Here is a 19,640-nt window from a genome sequence, read left to right as displayed (position 1 = left end):
CGCGGAGGCGGCCCGGCCTCCCCCAGTCGGCCAAGGGCATAGCCGCCCCCAGAAGCCGGCTACTCCCTTCCTCGAAGCAGGAGCAACATTAAGGAGACAAGACGAAGTAAGGCTACAGTGAGAGCCCTCGAGGCGGCACACTGTAGCCACGCTTACCTCGACGAAGCCCTCGTCATCAGAGGCGAGGCTACAGTAAGCAGCCGCCGACAAGACCGTAGGCGGTGGGGCCGGCCTGTCGCCCAAGAGGCCGGCAGCCGGCGGGACCCACTAGTCGGCGGGCCCCAATAGCCGGCGGAGAACCGGCGAGCGTAGACACTGACGGTTGGGACCAGAGTCCAGCCGGATTACAATTGTACCCCCGGGGGTAGGCCTATATAAACCCCCCGGAGCACCCATGCAAGGGGTTAGCTTCTGAACACAGCACACACACCATAGAGAGAGAGAAGCTAGAGCTAGCCTTGTTCTTCTTCTCCCTTGAACCCAACAGCTCTAGGAGCGATTGTAGCTACCTTCTCTTGATCTAGTGATCATGCGGAGACCCCGCAGAGCAGGACTAGGGGTGTTATCTCCTCGGAGAGCCCCGAACCTGGGTAAGATCCGCCGGCGTGCATGTCTTCGCCTCATCCCATTTCCAGGCACCGGCGATGTCTTATTGGCACCCACAATGATAAGCCATCCGTTGGCATATGTCGCACCAACCACCCGACACAACTAGATCCGTAATCTAGCGCACAAGCTCTCAACATGTCCTCCAGAATCTAATTGACTCTCTCGGTCTGTCCATCTGTCTGCGGATGAAAGGCTATACTAAACTCTAGCCTGGTACCCAAAGTCTGGTGCAACTGATTCCAAAACCTCGAAGTAAACGGTGTTCCTCTATCTGATATGATGGTCCTCAAAACTCTATGCAGACATACGATCCTGGTCATATATATCTTGGCCAACTTCGCGCTCGTGTAGGGTGTTTTCACTGGGATAAAGTGAGCTACCTTGGTCAAATGATCAACTACTACCCAGATAGAATCATATCCCGATCGGGTCCTGGGTAATCCGATGATGAAATCCATGCCAAGCTTATCCCACTTCCATTCGGGTATTGGCATAGGCTGTAGTAATCATGCCGGCTTCTAATGTTCTGCCTTCACTCTCTGACATACATCACATATAGCTACATACTCGGCAATATCCTTCTTCATACCTGTCCACCAGAAACTCTCCTTCAAATCTAGATACATCTTGGTGTTTTCGGGGTGAATCGAGTATGGCGACTCATGAGCCTCCTGAAGTGTTAACTTCCTAATCTCTGCATTATTGGGTACATATACACGGTCCTCAAACCATAAGGTTTCGTGCTCATCCTCCCGAAAACCTTTGGCTTTTCCTTTGCTCATCTTCTCCTTTATTTCCGCAATTTCTTTATCATCCTTTTGAGCTTCTTGAATCCTTCCCAATAATGTAGACTGAACCTCCATTGCTGCAACAAAACCTCTTGGAACTATCTCCAAACGAAGTTTCTTGAGATCGTCAACTAACTCCTGTGGTAATCCTCCTCTTACGAGGGTATTGACATAACTCTTCCGGCTCAAAGTGTCTGCTATGACATTGGCCTTTCCTGGATGATAATGCAACTTCATATCATAATCCTTTATGAGCTCCAACCATCTCCTCTGTCTGAGATTCAGCTCCTTCTGTGTGAAGATATACTTCAAACTCTTATGGTCCGTGTATACATCACAACGGTTTCCAATAAGAAAATGTCTACAGGTCTTGAGTGCATGCACTACGGCTGCTAACTCCAAATCATGCGTGGCATAATTCAACTCATGCGGTCGAAGCTGTCGTGAGGCATACGAAACAACTCTTCTGTCTTGCATAAGTACACCTCCAAGTCCTTGGCGAGAAGCATCGCAATACACTTGGAAATCCTTGTGTATATCCGGAAGAATCAGCACTGGGGCTGTAACCAAGCGTTTCTTCAACTCCTGAAAACTGGCCTCACATTCTTCGGTCCATTTGAACTTGGTGTCCTTCTTCAACAACTCCGTCATGGGTTTCGCAATCTTGGAAAATTTACCAATGAATCTTTGGTAATATCCCGCGAGTCCAAGAAAACTTCGGATCTCTCCTACTGAGTTGGGTGCCAACCACTCAGTGACTGACTAAACCTTGGTAGGGTCTACTGCTATACCTTCTCCAGATATAACATGTCCAAGAAATCCAACTTCTTTCAACCAAAACTCACTTTTGCTGAACTTGGCATATAGCTGATGTTCCCTGAGCTTCTCGAGAACTAAACGCAAATGCTCCTTATGTTCCTCTTCATTCTTCGAATATACCAAAATATCATCAATGAACACCACAACAAATTTATCCAAGAACTCCATGAACACCTTGTTCATCATACTCATGACATAGGCAGGGGCATTAGTCAATCCAAATGACATAACCCATGTGCTCATATAGCTCATACCTTGTGGTAAAAGCTGTCTTAGGTATATTCTGTTCTCGAATCTTCAGTTGATGGTATCCTGATCGCAGATCGATCTTGGAGAATACTTTAGCTCCTTGCGGCTGGTCAAACAAATCGTTGATCATCGGTAATGGTTAGTTGTTCTTGATTGTCACTTCATTCAAAGCACGATAATCAACAACCATTCTCAAAGATCCATCCTTCTTCTCAACTAAGAGCACTGGGGCTCCCCAAGGTGATGAACTTGGTCGGATATAACCTTTCTCCAATAACTCCTTAACCTGCTTCTTAATCTCCTCCAGATCATTAGCGGGCATCCGGTATGGCCTCTTCGATATTGGTCCGGTGCCTGGCAATAGCTCTATCAAAAACTCTATGTCTCGGTCTGGTGGCATGCCTGGTAACTCCTCTGGAAATACATCCGGGTAATCCTTCACAACAGGTACTTCTTCCTGCACAACTCCCGAGAGTGAATTTACTTGGGTCCTCTTCGGCGCATGCCGAGACACGTACTTAATCCGTTTACCCTCTGGGTGATGAGCAAAATTGACTTACTGGCGCAGTCGATGTTTCCTCCATACATCGATAGCCAATCCATGCCTAGTATCACATCCAATCCTTGTGACTCCAAAATTATTAGGTCTGAGGGGAAAACATGCCTACCTATGGTCAATGGCATCTGAAAACATCCTCTGCTTGCCATATACTCCGCTCCTGGCGAGCTTACTAACATAGGTGTCTTAAGAACTTTGGTGGGAAGCTTATACTTATCCACAAATCCCCTTGATATGTATGAATGTGATGCACCAGTATCAAAAAGAACGATTGCAGTAAATGACTTAATCAAAAACTTACCGATAACTGCAACTGGCTGCTCTTCAACCTCCTCCACGTTAACGTGGTTCACCTGTCCTCTGTTGAAAGGGTTGGGCTTCTTCCCAGAACTTCCATTGCCATTTCCATTCTTTTCTTCAGAACACTTGGTGGCGTAGTGTCCAGTCTTCCCGCACTTGAAACAAGTAATGTGACTTAGATCCTTCTTGGCGGGTGTAGTGGGGTTGGAACGGTTCTGGCTGCTACTTCCTCCATTTCCATTCCCATTCCCATTCCTAGGGCCACTATGATTATGCGAACTTCCTCCATTGTGAGTGTGGCCTCCATGGTTATGGGTATATCCTCCCGAGTTCGGGGTAAAACGAGGCTTCTGCTGAGCTCCAGAATTGTACTTCCCCTGTCCATACTTCCTTTTGTGGCTCTCTATCTTCTGCTGCTTCCCTTCAATCATAAGAGCCCTATCTACCAACTCCTGGTAGTTAGAAAATGTTGCCACCATCAACTGCATACTCAGCTCATCATTCAGTCCTTCCATAAACTTCTCCTGCTTCGCGGCATCTATGGCCACATCATCTAGGGCGTAGCGAGCTAACTTGCTGAACTCATCCACGTACTGCCCCACAGTAGATTTCCTTGGCATAGGTTGCGAAACTCACGCTTGTTCATACTCATTGCTCCAGCTGAGACATGTGCTGTGCGGAAAGCTTGCTGAAACTGATCCCAAGTGACATTGGCTATGGGAAAAGTGGTGGTGTAATTCTCCCACCATGAGGCTGCGGGTCCATCCAATTGGTGTGTGGCAAATCGCACCTTCTCAGCATCTGTGCAACCTGCGGTGGTCAGCTCCCTTCCAATCCTGCGGAGCCAATCATCTGCAACAATCGGCTCGGTGCTACTGGAAAACACCGGCGGAATCAACCTCAGAAAATGGGCTAAGTTGTGAACTGGAGGTGGTGGTGGTGGGTTGTCGTCGTCGTTGTTGTTGTTGCCTTGGTTCTGGACTAGCAACTGCATCAAGGCATTCTGCTGTTGGATCAAGTGAGCGAGCTCCGGTGGGAAGACAAATCCGGGGTCACGTCTCGAAGGCATCTGATGGGTTTAGGGGGGAGAGATTAGAATAGGGTGAGGTCTAAAGAGAAATCACTACCCATATGCACATGAGACAAACACATTCATTTCACACCACTCAATTCAAATAAGGGCATACAATCGATCTAACTATCGTTACTAAATACTCGGACTATACTATATACATGGGGGAATACTACTGATAATATGGTGGTCGTCTAGAAATTTTGATCGGTGGAAGCCTCCATGATATCTGCTCCAGCTTCGTCTTCATAATCATCATCACTATTGTCGGGGTCAGAGTCGGTGTCGTCGATGATGATGTAGTCTTCGGAACGGATGTCCTCCTCAGGTGCGGGATCTCCCATGAATACTCCTAGCTTCTTCTTCAGGTCTTCATTCTTCTCCAGTAACACTACAATTTCCTCGTCGTATCCATCACGTGTAGACTTGAGTTCCTCTTCAAGCTCCATGTTCCTGGTCATCACCTTCTTCAGATCTATCATGCTGGCGCACATTTGATTTTCCTGGCAGCGAATGTGCTGGTTTAACTCCTGGATGTAGGCTGCAATGGACTTGTCCCTCCTGGTGCTGATCATCTCCCATTGCTCATCTCGGCGCCCACATATTTGGTAAATGGTGTCCTTAAGATCCTTGTTGTAAACTTCGCCGATGCGTCCCATGGTGATGTGAGCTGCCATACTCTTTCCTAGACTCCAGGTTGGTGCATCAAAGGAAAACTCTATGGGCTCAGTAACTAGTGCGAATGTCCTTCCTGGAACATGAACTCGAATCATCCAACGCTCCTCTTCTGGTAAAGTGGCAGTGTAGGTCCCGGTGAAGCTTGGTATTCTGATGTTCAGGTACCTAGTGACTTCCTTCAAGTGTCGTCCAAAAGGTGTGTCCTCATCTGGTTGAGTGAACTTGTTCCTTGGGTACACCATCTATAGAGTAGAAAAGGGAGAAGAGTCAGAAATGAGTAGAGAAAAGTGACCTAAGGCTTATATTAGTGGTCGCGTCCTACAATCAACGTGTTCTCTGATACCATCTTCTAGCGATCCGACCTCAGACGGTCAAATCTCTGTGCATAAGTGTCATCCCTGGATCGGTAATGCTGACACACACAGTACTTGAAGGATTTATAATAGAGTTCAATCACACACTTATTACATCGAGTGTCTCAAAAGAGAACTTATTACAATAATATGGCTGACGGCCATCTAAATAAGATAACTGCGGAAGCATCGAAGGTAAATGAGTCCATCAACTCCAACGGCATAGCTGAGTGCACGACAACGACCTAGCGCACCTTACTCTTCGTCTGAAAAGTTTGCAACATAATACGTTGCCGCCCGAAACGGGTCAACACATGGAATATGCTGGCAAATAACACTGTAGAGCAATGAACAGTAACAGCTATCACTACATGCATATATGGCTGGTGGAGGCTTCTAAGTTTATTTTGCATAAAGCTTGTTTTTCCCTACAACAAAGGAATATATTTTATTGGACTACAAAGTTGGTTGATAAACATTGAGAAGGCTCCTCCAACTCAATCCCAATTATTAATAATATTAACAACCCAACAAAATTAATTAAGTAAAGTGATGAGATCAAATCAATAATTCAAGTACCAGATACTCAAGATGTCCATAACCGGGGACAAGGCTAATCATGATTAGTTTGTACACTCTGCAGAGGTTTGCGCACTTTTCCCCACAAGACTCGATCTCCTCCGTTGGATTTCTCGCACTACATGATGTTTGAGAAACGGATGATCGAGACACAGTGTTTTCGAAGAGGTCCCCTTAACCGATAGATAGGCCGGTACACCTACAATCCCCTACATCTGCTAGCCCATCATGAAAAGGTTTCCCACAACTTACTCAACTATGCCAGAGCCCGAATAATCTTATGATCCCTTTGAGCCTGGGTGGTGAACCATATGATGATCACATGGGTACTCCTAGATATCCCAGGACAGCGCTGGACTGCTCCAGGTGCCTAGACAACCACTGGGTGCTCCAGGGTGCCCCAACCAATCCACCCAGATGTGTATTTAAGTAGACACCTTAAGTTAACCATTAATTAACAACTCTCACATCTATCATGGATACACTCAACCAATCCACGTCTACGAGCATAGCATAGCAGTATAAGCATAACATAGATGTAACTCCCAAGGTTTTAAATAAAGGACAATAGGATCTACCTCATCATCTACTTCCCAATACCCACATGTTAACAGATCCTGCTCATGCAATGTTTGAGGGTTGAAACTAATGCATAAAAACTGGGTGTTAAAGGGATATGATCAAAGTGTTACTTGCCTTGCTGACGATCTGACAACCCTCGTGACTCGTAGTAGCACGCTTCTCGCAAACAAACAATAGCATACATAAGCCCACAAGCAGTGGATACAAGGGTAAAACTCAGATGAGAAAGTCCAAATTGAAAATACAATAGAAAAGCTTCGATTTGCAAAAAGAATCAATCGAATCGGAGCTACGAAACTCAAACTACGATCAAAAGAAGTTCAAATTCAAATCTGCTTAAAACCAAATTTTATATTGTCAAAACCATGCTCAAGTTGATTATCTCGAAAGAGGGGTCCGAGACAAAGATTTGGCCGTTGGTTTCACTGGATTTGGATAAACGAGCAAAAAGTTGCGAGGGTTTGAAGATCAGCGGCTAATCTGCGATAAAAATAATCGCGGATAGGTCCCTGGCCGAAAATAAAATAAAATAAAAACGCTAACGAACGAACGTTCGCTAACAGTGGCAAACGAACGAATGTGTTCACTAACAGAGACGTTCGAACGAACGCTCGCTAAATAGAAACCCTAAAACAACCGACTAAACTGATCTAACGAAAAACCTAAAAAAACGGGCGGCGGTTCGGCCGTTTTTACCGTTTCAACAAAAAACCGACGGGTCGGCGGCGGCGAGATCCGGCGAGATCTCCGGCGGCGGCGGGCAACGGCGAGGCGGGGCGGCGTCGCGGGCGGCGGCGGCAAGCGCGGGCGGCGGCGTTTGCAGGAGCGGTGGTGGGCGGCAGGCGCGGCGGCAGCGAAGCTCGACGGCGGCGGTGGTGGGACGGGGTGGAGGCGGCGGAGCGGGGCGGCATTTAAAGGGGGTCGGGGGGCTCCGACTTGGGCAGGGGGCGACGCGAGCGGTGTGGCGGCGCCGGACTCCGGCGAGTCCGCCTCGGCCACGACTCAGGAAGAGGGCGGCGCGCGTGGGCCGGCTGGGCCGCTCAGCTGGGCCTTCGGCCCAGTCGGGCGAAGACTTTTTAAAAAAATAATTTCGCCCGAAAGAAAAAAATCCAAATAAAATAAAATTCTAAAAATGCCAAAAACAATTTTCATCGTCTAAATAAAATATTTAGAACAAACTGAACATTTTTCTGGCCTAAAAATGCAATTTTCAAAAATGCATATTTTTTTCTAATTCAAATAAAATAGCAAATAAAATATAAATTTGATTTTAAAATTTCTCCTCCAATATTCCTGTCATTTGGAGAAGTCGTTTTATCTCCTCTCTTTTATTTTTAATATTGGAAATAATTGGAGAGAAAAATTATTAAAATCAATTTGACCCTGTTTTCAAAATTGAGAAAAATCAAATATGAAAATTTGTGAAACCTCCAACTCTCTCCTTGGGTCCTTGAGTTGCTTAAGATTTCCAGGATCACAAACAAAATGCAAATAAAATATGATATGCATATGAGGACCTATGTATAACATCCAAATTGAAAATTGGGATGTTACACCTCCCCGACAACTGCGCCAGAAAAGAGCTTGATGTCTACTACACAACTTGTTCTTGTTGACTCATGTTGGGCCTCCAAGCGCAGAGTTTTTAGGATAGTAGCAAATTTCTCTCGAGTGGATGACCTAAGGTTTATCAATCCGTGGGAGGCATAGGATGAAGATGGTCTCTCTCAAACAACCCTGCAACCAAATGACAAAGAGTCTCTTGTGTCCCCAACACACCAAATACAATGGTAAATTGTATAGGTGCACTAGTTCGGCGAAGAGATGGTGATACAAGTGGAGCACTGATAGTAGATATTGATTTTTGTAATAGGAACAATAAAAATAGGAAGGTAGCAAGTAACAAAAGTGAGCACCAATGGTATTGCAATTCTTAGAAACAAGGCCTAGGGTTCATGCTTTCACTAGTGCAATCTCTCAACAATGCTAATATAATTGGATCATATAACCATCCCTCAACATGTTATGAAGAATCACTCCAAAGTACTTATCTAGTGGAGAACATAAGACGAAATTGTTTGTAGGGTACGAAACCACCTCCAAGTTATCCTTTCCGATCGATCTATCGACCTATTCCTATAAGTGTCACAAACAGCCCAAGAGTTCATACTAAAATAACACCATATGATACACATCAACCAACTCTAATGTCACCTAGATACTCCAATGTCACCACTAGTATCCGTGAGTTTATTATACAATATGCATCAAACAATTTCAGATTCATAATACTCAATCCAACACAAAGAGGTTCAAAGAGTGCCCCAAGATTTCTACCGGAGAAACAAAGACGAAAACGTGCATCAACCCCTTTGCATAGATTACCCCAATGTCACTTCAGGAACCCGCGAGTTGAATGCCAAGACATACATCATGTGCTCTCAAATCCATAAAAGTATTCAATCCGATAATAACGAAATCTCAAAGGGAAAACTCAATTCATCACAACAAGATAGAGTGGGAGAAACACCATATGATCCAACTATACTAACAAAGCCCACGATACATCAAGATCGTGCCAAATCAAGAACACGAGAGAGAGAGAGAGAGAGAGAGATCAAACACATAGCTACTAGTACAAACCCTCAGCCCTGAGGGTGGACTACTCCCTCCTCATCATGGTGGCCGTCAGGATGATGAAGATGGCCTCTGGTGATGATTCCTCCTCCTGCAGAGTGCCGAAACAAGGTCTAGATTGGTTTTTGTGGCTACAGAGGCCTGCGGCAGCTGAACTTCTGATCTAGGGTTACTTTCAGGGGTTTCTGAATATATAGGATTTTAAGCGTCGATTTCACGCGAAGATGGGCCTCAGGGGGGCCGCTACCCACCAGGGTGCGCCAGGGGGGTGGCATGCCCTAGTGCCTTGTGGGCAGCAGGGGGCCCCCTCCAGTGGTTCTTTGCTCCGGTATTTTTCTTTTCTTCCAAAAAAATCGTCAAAAAGTTTCGTCCAATTCCGAGAATTTTTATTTCTACACAAAAACAACACCACGGTAGTTCTGCTGAAAACATCGTTAGTCTAGGTTAGTTCCATTCAAATCATATCAAAACCATATAAAATTGTTGTAAACATGGCATGAATACTTCATAAATTATAGATATGTTGGAGATGTATCAATATTCAGCATGTGAACCGGTCAGCAAACCTTCCGGCGCATCTTTGTGCAAAGCATGCATGCACTTTGAATGTGACGGACTGCTGGCTGGAAGAAACCCCTAGCTTCTTGTGACTAGCCTCTTGGCTGATTGTCCGGGGAAGGCTTTCATCTGAATAAAAGCTCTCTGATTTTCCCGCAAAAAATACTTCAATAGTCGCCGCCACAAATCCCTCACCACAGCGTCATCAATATCATTGCTTGATCATTGGCACACTTTTTGGTCAAAATCATTAGAAATGTTCCTCAGACTTAGAATGGTCGCTGTGAAAAACATCTAGAATGGACATTCAATCTTTCTTAATAATTAAGAAAGATTTGACAGTTCTAATGTCACATACTAAGAATGGACGTTGTGTTTATTAGATCTTTTTGATAATATGGTACGTGAATTAATAATAGAAAAATAGTCACCTGGATGAATTTATTTATGCCATGCAAAAATAATTACTTGCTTAACATATAAACATCTATTACTTCAGTGGGTTCGAAAGTGCTTAAGTAATAATGCTTGAGCATAGCTCAATTCGTTAGGTTCCTTGTGATGGAATGAGCCCACCAGGGTTCAAGTCATAAACATGGCACCGGTGCTCGCATTTTCCTTGATTTATTTCAGGCTTTTCGATGAATTTTGTTCAGTGGAGGAGACGTACCCATCAACTACAAGGCAAATGTGGTGAATTCGCCAATGTCAAGATATTGTGACGACCTAGTATCACGGAGGTGCTCATAAGGGTAGGTAGTGCGTGCATTCATTCATAGGCGTGAGTGTATCTGTGTGTATGTGAGCATCTTCCGATTGTAATATGTTCAAAAAATTTGCTTGAGTTGTCACATGAAAAGATATCAATTCGAGCTAAGAATGACCCCAATTGCACGCATTGTTGCAAAGATCTTTTGTGTCCTATGTGCTTTTTTTTCATGCAACAATTCTACCATATGATTTGTCCTCTGTGAAACCCTACCCGCCTAATCTTCATGGTTCTAGATCATTCTCTTGATGGGGACTATGTTATCTCCATGAATGATGAATTGATAGTAGGTGGTAATAATGCCTTTGTTTATATTTTGATGTCTCGCGTGATCAATGAACTATATATACCATTATGTAAATTCCATTTTCTATATTGTTGTTTAAAGGCCCCAGTCTTCTGTTTATATTAGTGTTGATACTATATTTTCTTAGTGCCTAAAAACTGAATGGAGGCTTATTGGCTTAGGTAGTTATTGGATTAGGTAGTCCATGCCTCATATTAAGTTATTTTTGGACTCCGGAGTGTTTTATGTTCTTCTACAGAAGAGCAAGCATGTATATCAATAGTTTTGGTGAAAGAGGCAACTCCTCTTAGCGATATTTTGTTGTAACTAAAATTTAGAGGAAATTATTTACATTCCTTGCCTCGTTTTTTTCATGATCTAAGGAGTATTTCAATGTTCACCATTATTAATGTAGAAAGAAAATCTAGGGATATGTTTTGATTGATTAACTTCTCCATGACATGTGGCATAAGATATATGCTGTATTCGATTGACCAATCAACTATGACGGTAGACATCAACTAGTTTTGGGGAAATGAAATAGATGTCCTGCAACCAACCAAAGAACCTCGCATAAAATTAATTGTGGTTGAATTTAATGTTCCAGATCCATGGCGTCTTAGTATGTTTTGTTCTCCGTTGTTTAGTTGAACAAATATAGAAAATGAAGAGAATGTATTGCCTAACTTTACTTCTACTAAGATTTTTTTAAGAAGAGTATATTAAATAGCTTTAAGTTAAATTTTATATTCATTTTTTCAATTTAACAAATATCCATATGACACATTCAAAATTCTAAACAATTACAATTAAAGCCGATGATGCCCCTCGATGCCCCTTGTAGTTACATGTCATTTTGTATGCTCATGGTGTTATAAGAGCTAAATATGGCTTGGATGGAATACTCAATCGTGCACATTTTGCATGCTCATTTTGTTTAGGATGTGTAATTATTTTTTGATGTATTGTGCTAAGCTTATATTTGTAGGAGTTCAACTAAAATCTTAGATATAAAAAATATATGATGCAGTACATGAAGTGTTCTAGCTTCGAATGCAACTAGGTTGTGTATTGACATAAATTATTATACTCTCTTTATGTCAAAGTACTTACATCAACTTTCTTATATTTAGTTTACTTGCAATGGATATTTTTATTTGCGCGCATTAAATTAAAAACCCTTACCTACATCAAAACAATAAGAACTATTAAGTATGTGTTTTAAAAAATACAACTAAGCAACATGATTAACATGCCAGAAAGATGATACAAACATAATTTCAACAACACAGACCATAAAAAAAGTTAGTATGACATGCATAATTATTTAGTAAATGATGGATGGATAACAAATATATTTATATTTCAATAAAACCCAAACATATGTAAGACAAATCTACATTCGAAGAAGTCCTATATATATGTAAATGGCATCACATTTTATTCCAAATTTTTAAACGAAACATATAATATGTTTTTGTTCGGAAACGTAGTAGAGAACAAACAATTTCGCCCTACGAACACCCAGGAACAATATGCAGATGCATATAGGGTTTGGATCAATGATCATTACCAACTCCGGAGTGCAACGGAAGTAGACGAGTCAGTGTAGATCATACTTGGAGTCTCTCAAACCGTTGATGACGACCCCGCGAACCGCCCTGGACTGATCCCTTGAACGGAAGACGAAAGCAGGACCTCTCTACTTGGTTGCAAGCGTATGATCTTCACGATCTGGCAGCGCTTCGCCGTCCAGAGCTAATCGTTGCCGAAGAATTAGAGCAAGGAGATTAGAACCACACTGGGCTTCTAATTATGAGGCTTAGAGAAACTAGGTCTAGCTCTGATTAGTCCACTAGATGAACTAGAGGAGGCTCCAGAACTTGTTTATACAAAAGTGCCCAAAGCCTCTAGTATATATAGGTTGGAGGAGGGGAGAGGGGTGCCAAAAGGGGGGAAGGAAACCTCCCCCCTTAGGCCGGCCAAGGAGGGGCATTCCCACACCAATTCGGCCTCCCCTTGGCCTCCAAAATGGCTAAGGTGGCGCCTCCCTATTGGAACCTTGTGGCCCAATTATCCTTCCACCACTTGGCCTTGTAAGACCCTTTGATATTAAATTAAACATAGAAGCCTCCTAACGATCACTGGAAATATTTTCCACCTATAAATTATTTATCGGGAATACCCAGTATTGCCCGATAAACTCCGAAACCCTTCCGATGACCCCGAAACGCTTCCGGTTCCTCTTAGAACTATTCTGAATATTAATGAAACAATTTCACAAATAAATCATCGATACTCTCATCCTACTAACACTCAGCAGATCATGATTACCTTAAACTTGTGACCCCGTAGGTTCGGTAAAACATAGACATGAACGAAACCCCTTCGTTCAATGACTGATAGCGGAACCGTGGACTTCCATATCGATCCCTCTGATTACAAGAGTGACATGCAAGTGAACCTTTAGTTATCATGTGATGTACCCTTTGCTTCACAATACTTTACAAAACCTGAGTGTGCCGGTATCCTCTTGAGTCATATACATGCTCAACATACCGTCATTCTCGTTGTCGTTTTTGTTCTTCTTTCTCGTTGAAGTGTTCCGACATCCCCATGACGTAGTCACCTCTGTATGGACAGACGATGATGGATGTCGTCACACCGAGACGGCCCTAAGAATATCTCTCCCTCGTCGGAGGAGCAAAATCCCACTCCTATCTAGTATCTTGTCAAACTTTCCGATAAACCTATAAGTTGTCGATACGATAACCTAGTTATAGATGAGTATGTTACGAAGTGATTAGAATACTATCATGGTCTGAGGAATGAAAAACACACGTTAACACTTCATGTTATAACAGTTGATTTCAGCAAGCGTACATGTAGGAGGGCAGTTGGGGAGGCAGCATATTGTTCGAAGGTCGTGCAGGATAGTCGTCCGTCAAGCAATTTCGTATAATACTATGCACTGCAGATGCATTATCATATACTAGTATTATATGCATGATAATAATGTACATGATACTCTCCAGTATGACTAGCCTGAAAAAGCTGGCATTAGGACCTCCCACCAAACACGCCCTATATGATGCTCCCGATCCCCACCGGACATTAAAGCCCTGCCACGATGGTGCCATTAATTTGCAGAAAAGGACGAGAACGAGTACTTAATATCTGTCTTATCGTACTGTCGCACGATGGATAAACAACACCTGCAACGACCACGAGGGCGTTAACAAGTAGGAGCAACCAGTGCACAAAACAAACCTGACAAAGGTCTAGGATTTAAACATATTCTCGTTACAAGAAACACTTGGCCGGTTCTCCATGAGAATTGCTACTCTTGCATAATTTGGATTCTTGATCTATATGCATGATGCATCCATACTTAAGAATAACCCCATGCATTATTCATCTGGAGTACATCCGACCGCATGCAACCGGCCAACCAGTCCTATATATATACACATCATCTATTTCACGATCGATCGGTACTTGGCAGAGAGCGAGATAACTAGATCGGCTATCTTCACTTGTCTGGTCTGTTCTCTGGTGTGGTGATGATCGATCGAGCATCACGTCCATTTACGTCCGTACGTCCGCATGGGCCTCCTCATCGATACCCTTGTTTTATTTTTTTGTAGCAAAAGCTGTATCAGTCAGTGGTCTTAATTGCACGCTGCCCACCGCGGTGGGCGTCTCCTTCATTGCCTCTGTCTATTTATTTTCGAAATTGCTGTGCACACGAAAGTGTCATCACGACATGCAGCCGACGCTTAATCAAACGGTGGAGCTGTGCTGCTGTGGTGCATGGTGTGGCGTGATCTTCAGCATCGTCTGAAAATCGTCTGTCCAGCGTCGTGTGTGTAGCACTACTCATTTATTTTCTTGTCGCTCCACAGTTAGCACCTGCCATCTTTTCTACATTGAGTCAAGCAGTCGTGTTCTACTCAGGTTCAGCCCACAAGTCCTGGATCTCCTTAGTTCTGTCCAGGTTCAGGAAACGAGGTGGTCACCTTCATACTAAACATATCTAACATATTAAACATAGTCTATCTACAGCAACATATTACTACAAGTAAAACAAAAGAAACAAGATGGTCACAGCAAACGTTTGGTTGAGAGGGCAGCAGAGAAGCTCATTGTTATTGCATGCCGTCCATGGCGGTCTAGAGCAGCGGCGGAGTTACGTTGGTTCCTGCAGGTGCCTTCGTTAAACTACATGGGGCATTTTTTTAGGAAAGATTAGATTAAGAAAAATATTGTCTTCTGCCCCTGCAAACCCCCCAACACATCTTGTCTAGCTCCGCCAGTGGTCTAGAGTCTAGAAAAGATAGACAGAATAGTGATGAGGTACTGATTGCCGCTCGGCAAACATATTATCGCCTCTCAACTGGTGCATGTTAGTGTGTGTGTGAGAGAGAGAGGGAGAGAGCGAGCAAAACTCTGCTGCACTGCCCCTCGAGATGAGCCACAGATCAAGCACTAATTAATACTCCCTCTGTCCCAAAATAAGTGACTCAAGTTTGTATTAGTTTTAGTATAAAGTTAGTGCAAACTTGAGTCACTTATTTTGGGACGGAGGGAGTATGTTAATACCGCACACATCGCTATGAAAAATAGAATATAGCAGACCTAATAGTAAATGGAGGCTGCTTACGTTTTTTAATTTAGTGGGACACAATGTCGACGTGGGGAATGTTTTATCCACCTCTATTGGTATTGAACTAAGTATATCTTAACAATCCTATAGATCCTCAAACGACCGTAGATAAGCAATGCAGGAGAAGGTCGATGTATACGGCTGTTCGTAATGAGAGTATCATAGTTTGTATCATGCATGCCAACTAGACAACTTCGGTGAGGTGACATAGAATTAAATGAAGAAAGAGAGGGTTGAGTACCATACCATGATACCGTATCTTAATAAATGATATGCTACTATATGTCATACATGACAATAAATAAGGTCACCTGAGATACTAATACATGGGATGGGAACTTATGGCTCTTGGGTGCAATTGCACCCAAACTTCAAGAAAAAGTAATTTGTAAGCAAGTCAAAAAATTCTGAAACTTTTTGCGAACCAAGTAGATTTATTGTTGCACTCGTATATAATCTTTCATGAAGAAATGACTTTCATGTTGTTGTGGACGTGAAAAAACAAAGTTGTCATTATATACGAGGTACTGTTCACGCTATATTCTCTGGCAATTTATCATTTTTGTTAGAATTTTGTCGGAGAATATTTCGTTTATCAGAAAAAAAATTGTATGACAGAAATGGCAGCTCAAGTGTGTTGGGAAAAAGTTTCGAAACATTTTGACTTTTTCTGAATTTAAAATAAAAAATCAGTTATTAGGTGAAAGTACCACCATATTCCAAATTGTATTTTTCTAATACATGATACTATACATTACGAAGATAATATCATATACATGATACTAACTTATGCTACTATCCAATACGGTCAGCCTACTGGCCTAGCAATTATATGAGACTACCGATCCCCACCAGACATTAAAGCCCTGTCACCATGGTGCCATTAATTTGCAGGAAAGGACGAGAACGGGTATTTAATATTCGTCTTATCGTACTGTCGCACGATGGATAAACAACACCTGCAAGGCTGCAACGACCACGAAGGCGTTAACCAAGTAGGAGCAACCAGTGCACAAAACAAACCTGACAAAGATTACGGATTTAAACATATTCTCACTACAAGAAACACTTGACCGGTTGTCCATGAGAATTGCTGCTCTCAGTACATTTGCATAATTTGGATTCTTTGATCTACATGCATGATTCATGCATACTTAAGAATAACCCCATGCATTATTGATCTAGAGTATACTCCCATTACGGGCAGCATATGCATAGCATGGATGCGATCCAGCCCGGCCAGCCAGTCCTACATATACACCTAGCATCATCTATTTCACGATCGATCGGTACTTGGCAGAGAGCGAGATAACTAGATTGATCGAGCATCACATCCATTCACGTCCGTACGGCCGCATGGGCCGCCTCATCGATACCCTCGTCTCTTCTTCTTTTTTTTTTTTTTTTTTTTGCAGCAGCAGTAGAAGTTGTATCAGCCAGTGGTTTTAGTTGCACGCTACCCACCGCGGTGGGCGTCTTTTTTCATCGCCTCTGTCTATTTATTTCATTGTCGCTCCACATTTAGCACCTGCCATCTTTTCTTACATTGAGCCACACAGTCGTGTTCTATTCAGGTTCAGGTCACAAGCCGTGGATCTCCTTGGTTCTGTCCAGGTTCAGGAAATGAGGTGGTCACCTTCATACTAAACATAACTTATCTAACATATTAAACATTGTCTATCTACCATATTACAAGTAAAACAAAAGAAACAAGATGGTCACAACATACGTTTGGTTGGAGTATTTAACCAAAAACTATCACAATTGACGGAAACGTGACGAAAAACTACCACTCTACGATTTTGTGCGGAAAACTACCAAATTTGTCCTAAACTATGGCAAAAAACTACCAAGTCGCGAAAGCGCTCGCTTCGCCCGCGCTAACCCCGAATCTGACCGGTTGACCCGCGAATTAGTTGCCACGCTGGCAAACAGACGGCCGCCGCGCCCTGACGGCCGTTAACGGCCCGTCCGCTGTCGGAACGGCGGCTGTCGGTGGGCCAATAAGTGAGAGCGAGCTCAGCCACTCGCTCATTCTCTTCCTCCTCGCTCGCTCTCACTCGTTCTCATCCTCTCCCTCTCCCTGGTGCTCTGAGCTAGGTCAGCCTATCGCCGTCGCCGCCGTGGCCATTGCTGCCGGTAGAAGTTGAGGATGCCATCCTGGAATGACGAGGAGAGCTCGGACGAGGACATCAACACGGTTTCAATGGATCCTCAACTCTTTGTAAGTGCATAATGGTGGAACAGAGTTAGGGTTAGGGTTAGTTCATCCAAATTGGAGATTCCAAGTTGCTTTTGGTTTGATTCGAAGTTTCTTTTGCAGGAAACCCCTGACAGTGTGGTGGAACCATCTTTCTGTGGTTCTTACACTGAATCTGAGCCGACGTGCATGATGCATCATCAGAGGCCGAAGAAGATGGTGGCTTTTGAAGGTGCTTTGACTGGGAGGCGATTCCTGGGTTGTCCTGTGCAGCAGGTATTAAATCTTGAACGCTAACTTGTTTTGCTGGTGGAGATGTGTGATGTGTTTTGCTGCTGGAGATGTGTGGTGCAGCATGTGGTGCAGAGATGTGTGATGTGCAGAGATGTGTGCTGTAGTTTAGAACTGAAACTTGAAAGTGCCATACATATGGAAGCTATATGTGAAAGTAGATCTTTAGTTAACTGAATTCAATACATGACTGAACCTGAGAACACCTACATGCAGAGATCTTTAGTGTACTGTGAACTGAATGTATTAGTTAGGTGTTTACTGAATATAGCGGTTAACTGAAAAAGAACAGAGTTAAATGAATTTATATCTACTGCTAAATATAGCTGTTAACTGAATTTATCTCTCATGCTAAGTCAGGTGCTGTGTGCTTACTATGAAAGAATTATGTTTGCATATTTCTGAGAGCATATTGATGTAAACAAAGGGTTTCAGTTAAATGAAATGACTTTATGACTTTAGTTATCTGTACTAAGTTTGTTACTAAGTGCTTTGTGCTTAATTATAAATAATTGCTTCTGTAGGATGTAGGTGTGAACTGTGGGGTTGTGGAGTGGGTGGATGGTCCTTGGCCAGAGATTTTACAAAGGTGCCTAACCAGGATTTGGGACATGTACCATGAGCAGAACTTGGGGAGGGTGAATGACAAACAAGCCCATGAGAAAGAGGTGGCCAAGCTACAGAAGGAAATTGATTTCCTGTCAAACAACTACAGCCAGTTGGTGGAAGATGTATCCAAGCTATTTGACTATCAAGATGGCAAGATGTCTCATGACATGCACTATACCAGTCAGGCAATCAATGAACTAAATGAGAAGAAGAAACAACTTGAGGATCAGGCAAAGATTGAGTTAAGTATGGAAAAGCTGAAGCTTGCCAAGGAGCAAAGGTGCATTCTTCAAAGCCAAGAAGATATCATTCAGAACACGAGGAAGGCCATGAAGGAAGTGGAGGGGGACAGGGACCTACTTAAGCAAGAGAAGAAGAAGTTGGAGTATCTGATTGATGATCTGCTCAATGCTGGGCATGCCAGCAAAGATAAGCTGGAGAGGATCAAGGCAATTATGAATGAGTGAAGTGGTTGGTGTGTGGGTTAAGTAATTAGTAGGCCTATATATATGGCTGGCCTTGGAATGTGATGCATGTTAGGTGTATATTTTGGGAAAGTTTCATGTGCTTTCAGAATGGCATGAGGGAGGGAGGTACTGTTTTGGTTTAAGAACTAGTTGGTTTTATCTATGATGTAATGACTATTATGTTAAGACCTACTATGCTAAGTGAGTACTCCTGCTAAGTTAAGTAAGTAAGAATGTTTTATCTATGATGAGGCTGTTTTAGTCTGCATATATCATGTGTGGATAACTGACAGTAGTGACATAGTTGGAAGTAGCAAGTAACATATATAGCAATTAGCTTAGATAGTCTAACAAATAACTTAACATATGTAGCAAGTAGCAAGTTGCAAGTAACATATATAGATAGTCTGACATAGATAGATAGTACTGACATTCATAGTCTGACATAGATAGCAATAAGTAGTAGATAGTGCCTGACATAAATAGCAACTAGTAGTAGATAGTGCCTGACGAAACTGAACCTAGGAACTTACTGAACTTACGAAAGTTCAGGACTGGCGAAACTGAAT

The 19,640-nt window shown here is 43.0% G+C and overlaps 1 protein-coding gene across 1 annotated transcript; it reads left to right on the top strand.

The window, feature by feature from the left end:
• Positions 1-17,567: 17,567 nt before the first annotated feature.
• LOC141021547 (uncharacterized) lies at positions 17,568-19,324 on the top strand. Its single transcript, XM_073497368.1, has 3 exons — positions 17,568-17,728; positions 17,828-17,980; positions 18,520-19,324. The coding sequence occupies exons 1-3, from the start codon at positions 17,657-17,659 to the stop codon at positions 19,069-19,071; spliced, it is 777 nt and encodes a 258-aa protein (XP_073353469.1). The 5' UTR covers positions 17,568-17,656; the 3' UTR covers positions 19,072-19,324.
• The last annotated feature ends 316 nt before the right edge of the window (positions 19,325-19,640 follow it).

Source organism: Aegilops tauschii, chromosome 4, assembly GCF_002575655.3.
Source record: "Aegilops tauschii subsp. strangulata cultivar AL8/78 chromosome 4, Aet v6.0, whole genome shotgun sequence".
Lineage (NCBI taxonomy): Eukaryota > Viridiplantae > Streptophyta > Magnoliopsida > Poales > Poaceae > Aegilops > Aegilops tauschii.
This window is presented reverse-complemented; position numbering and strand designations above follow the sequence as displayed.

Excerpts from the sequence above, each read along its gene's own strand:
- LOC141021547 (XM_073497368.1), top strand. The coding sequence starts at position 17,657 with ATGCCATCCTGGAATGACGAGGAGAGCTCGGACGAGGACATCAACACG. Across the intron at positions 17,729-17,827 it reads CAATGGATCCTCAACTCTTT|GAAACCCCTGACAGTGTGGT; the intron begins GTAAGTGCATAA and ends TTTCTTTTGCAG. Across the intron at positions 17,981-18,519 it reads TGGGTTGTCCTGTGCAGCAG|GATGTAGGTGTGAACTGTGG; the intron begins GTATTAAATCTT and ends TTGCTTCTGTAG.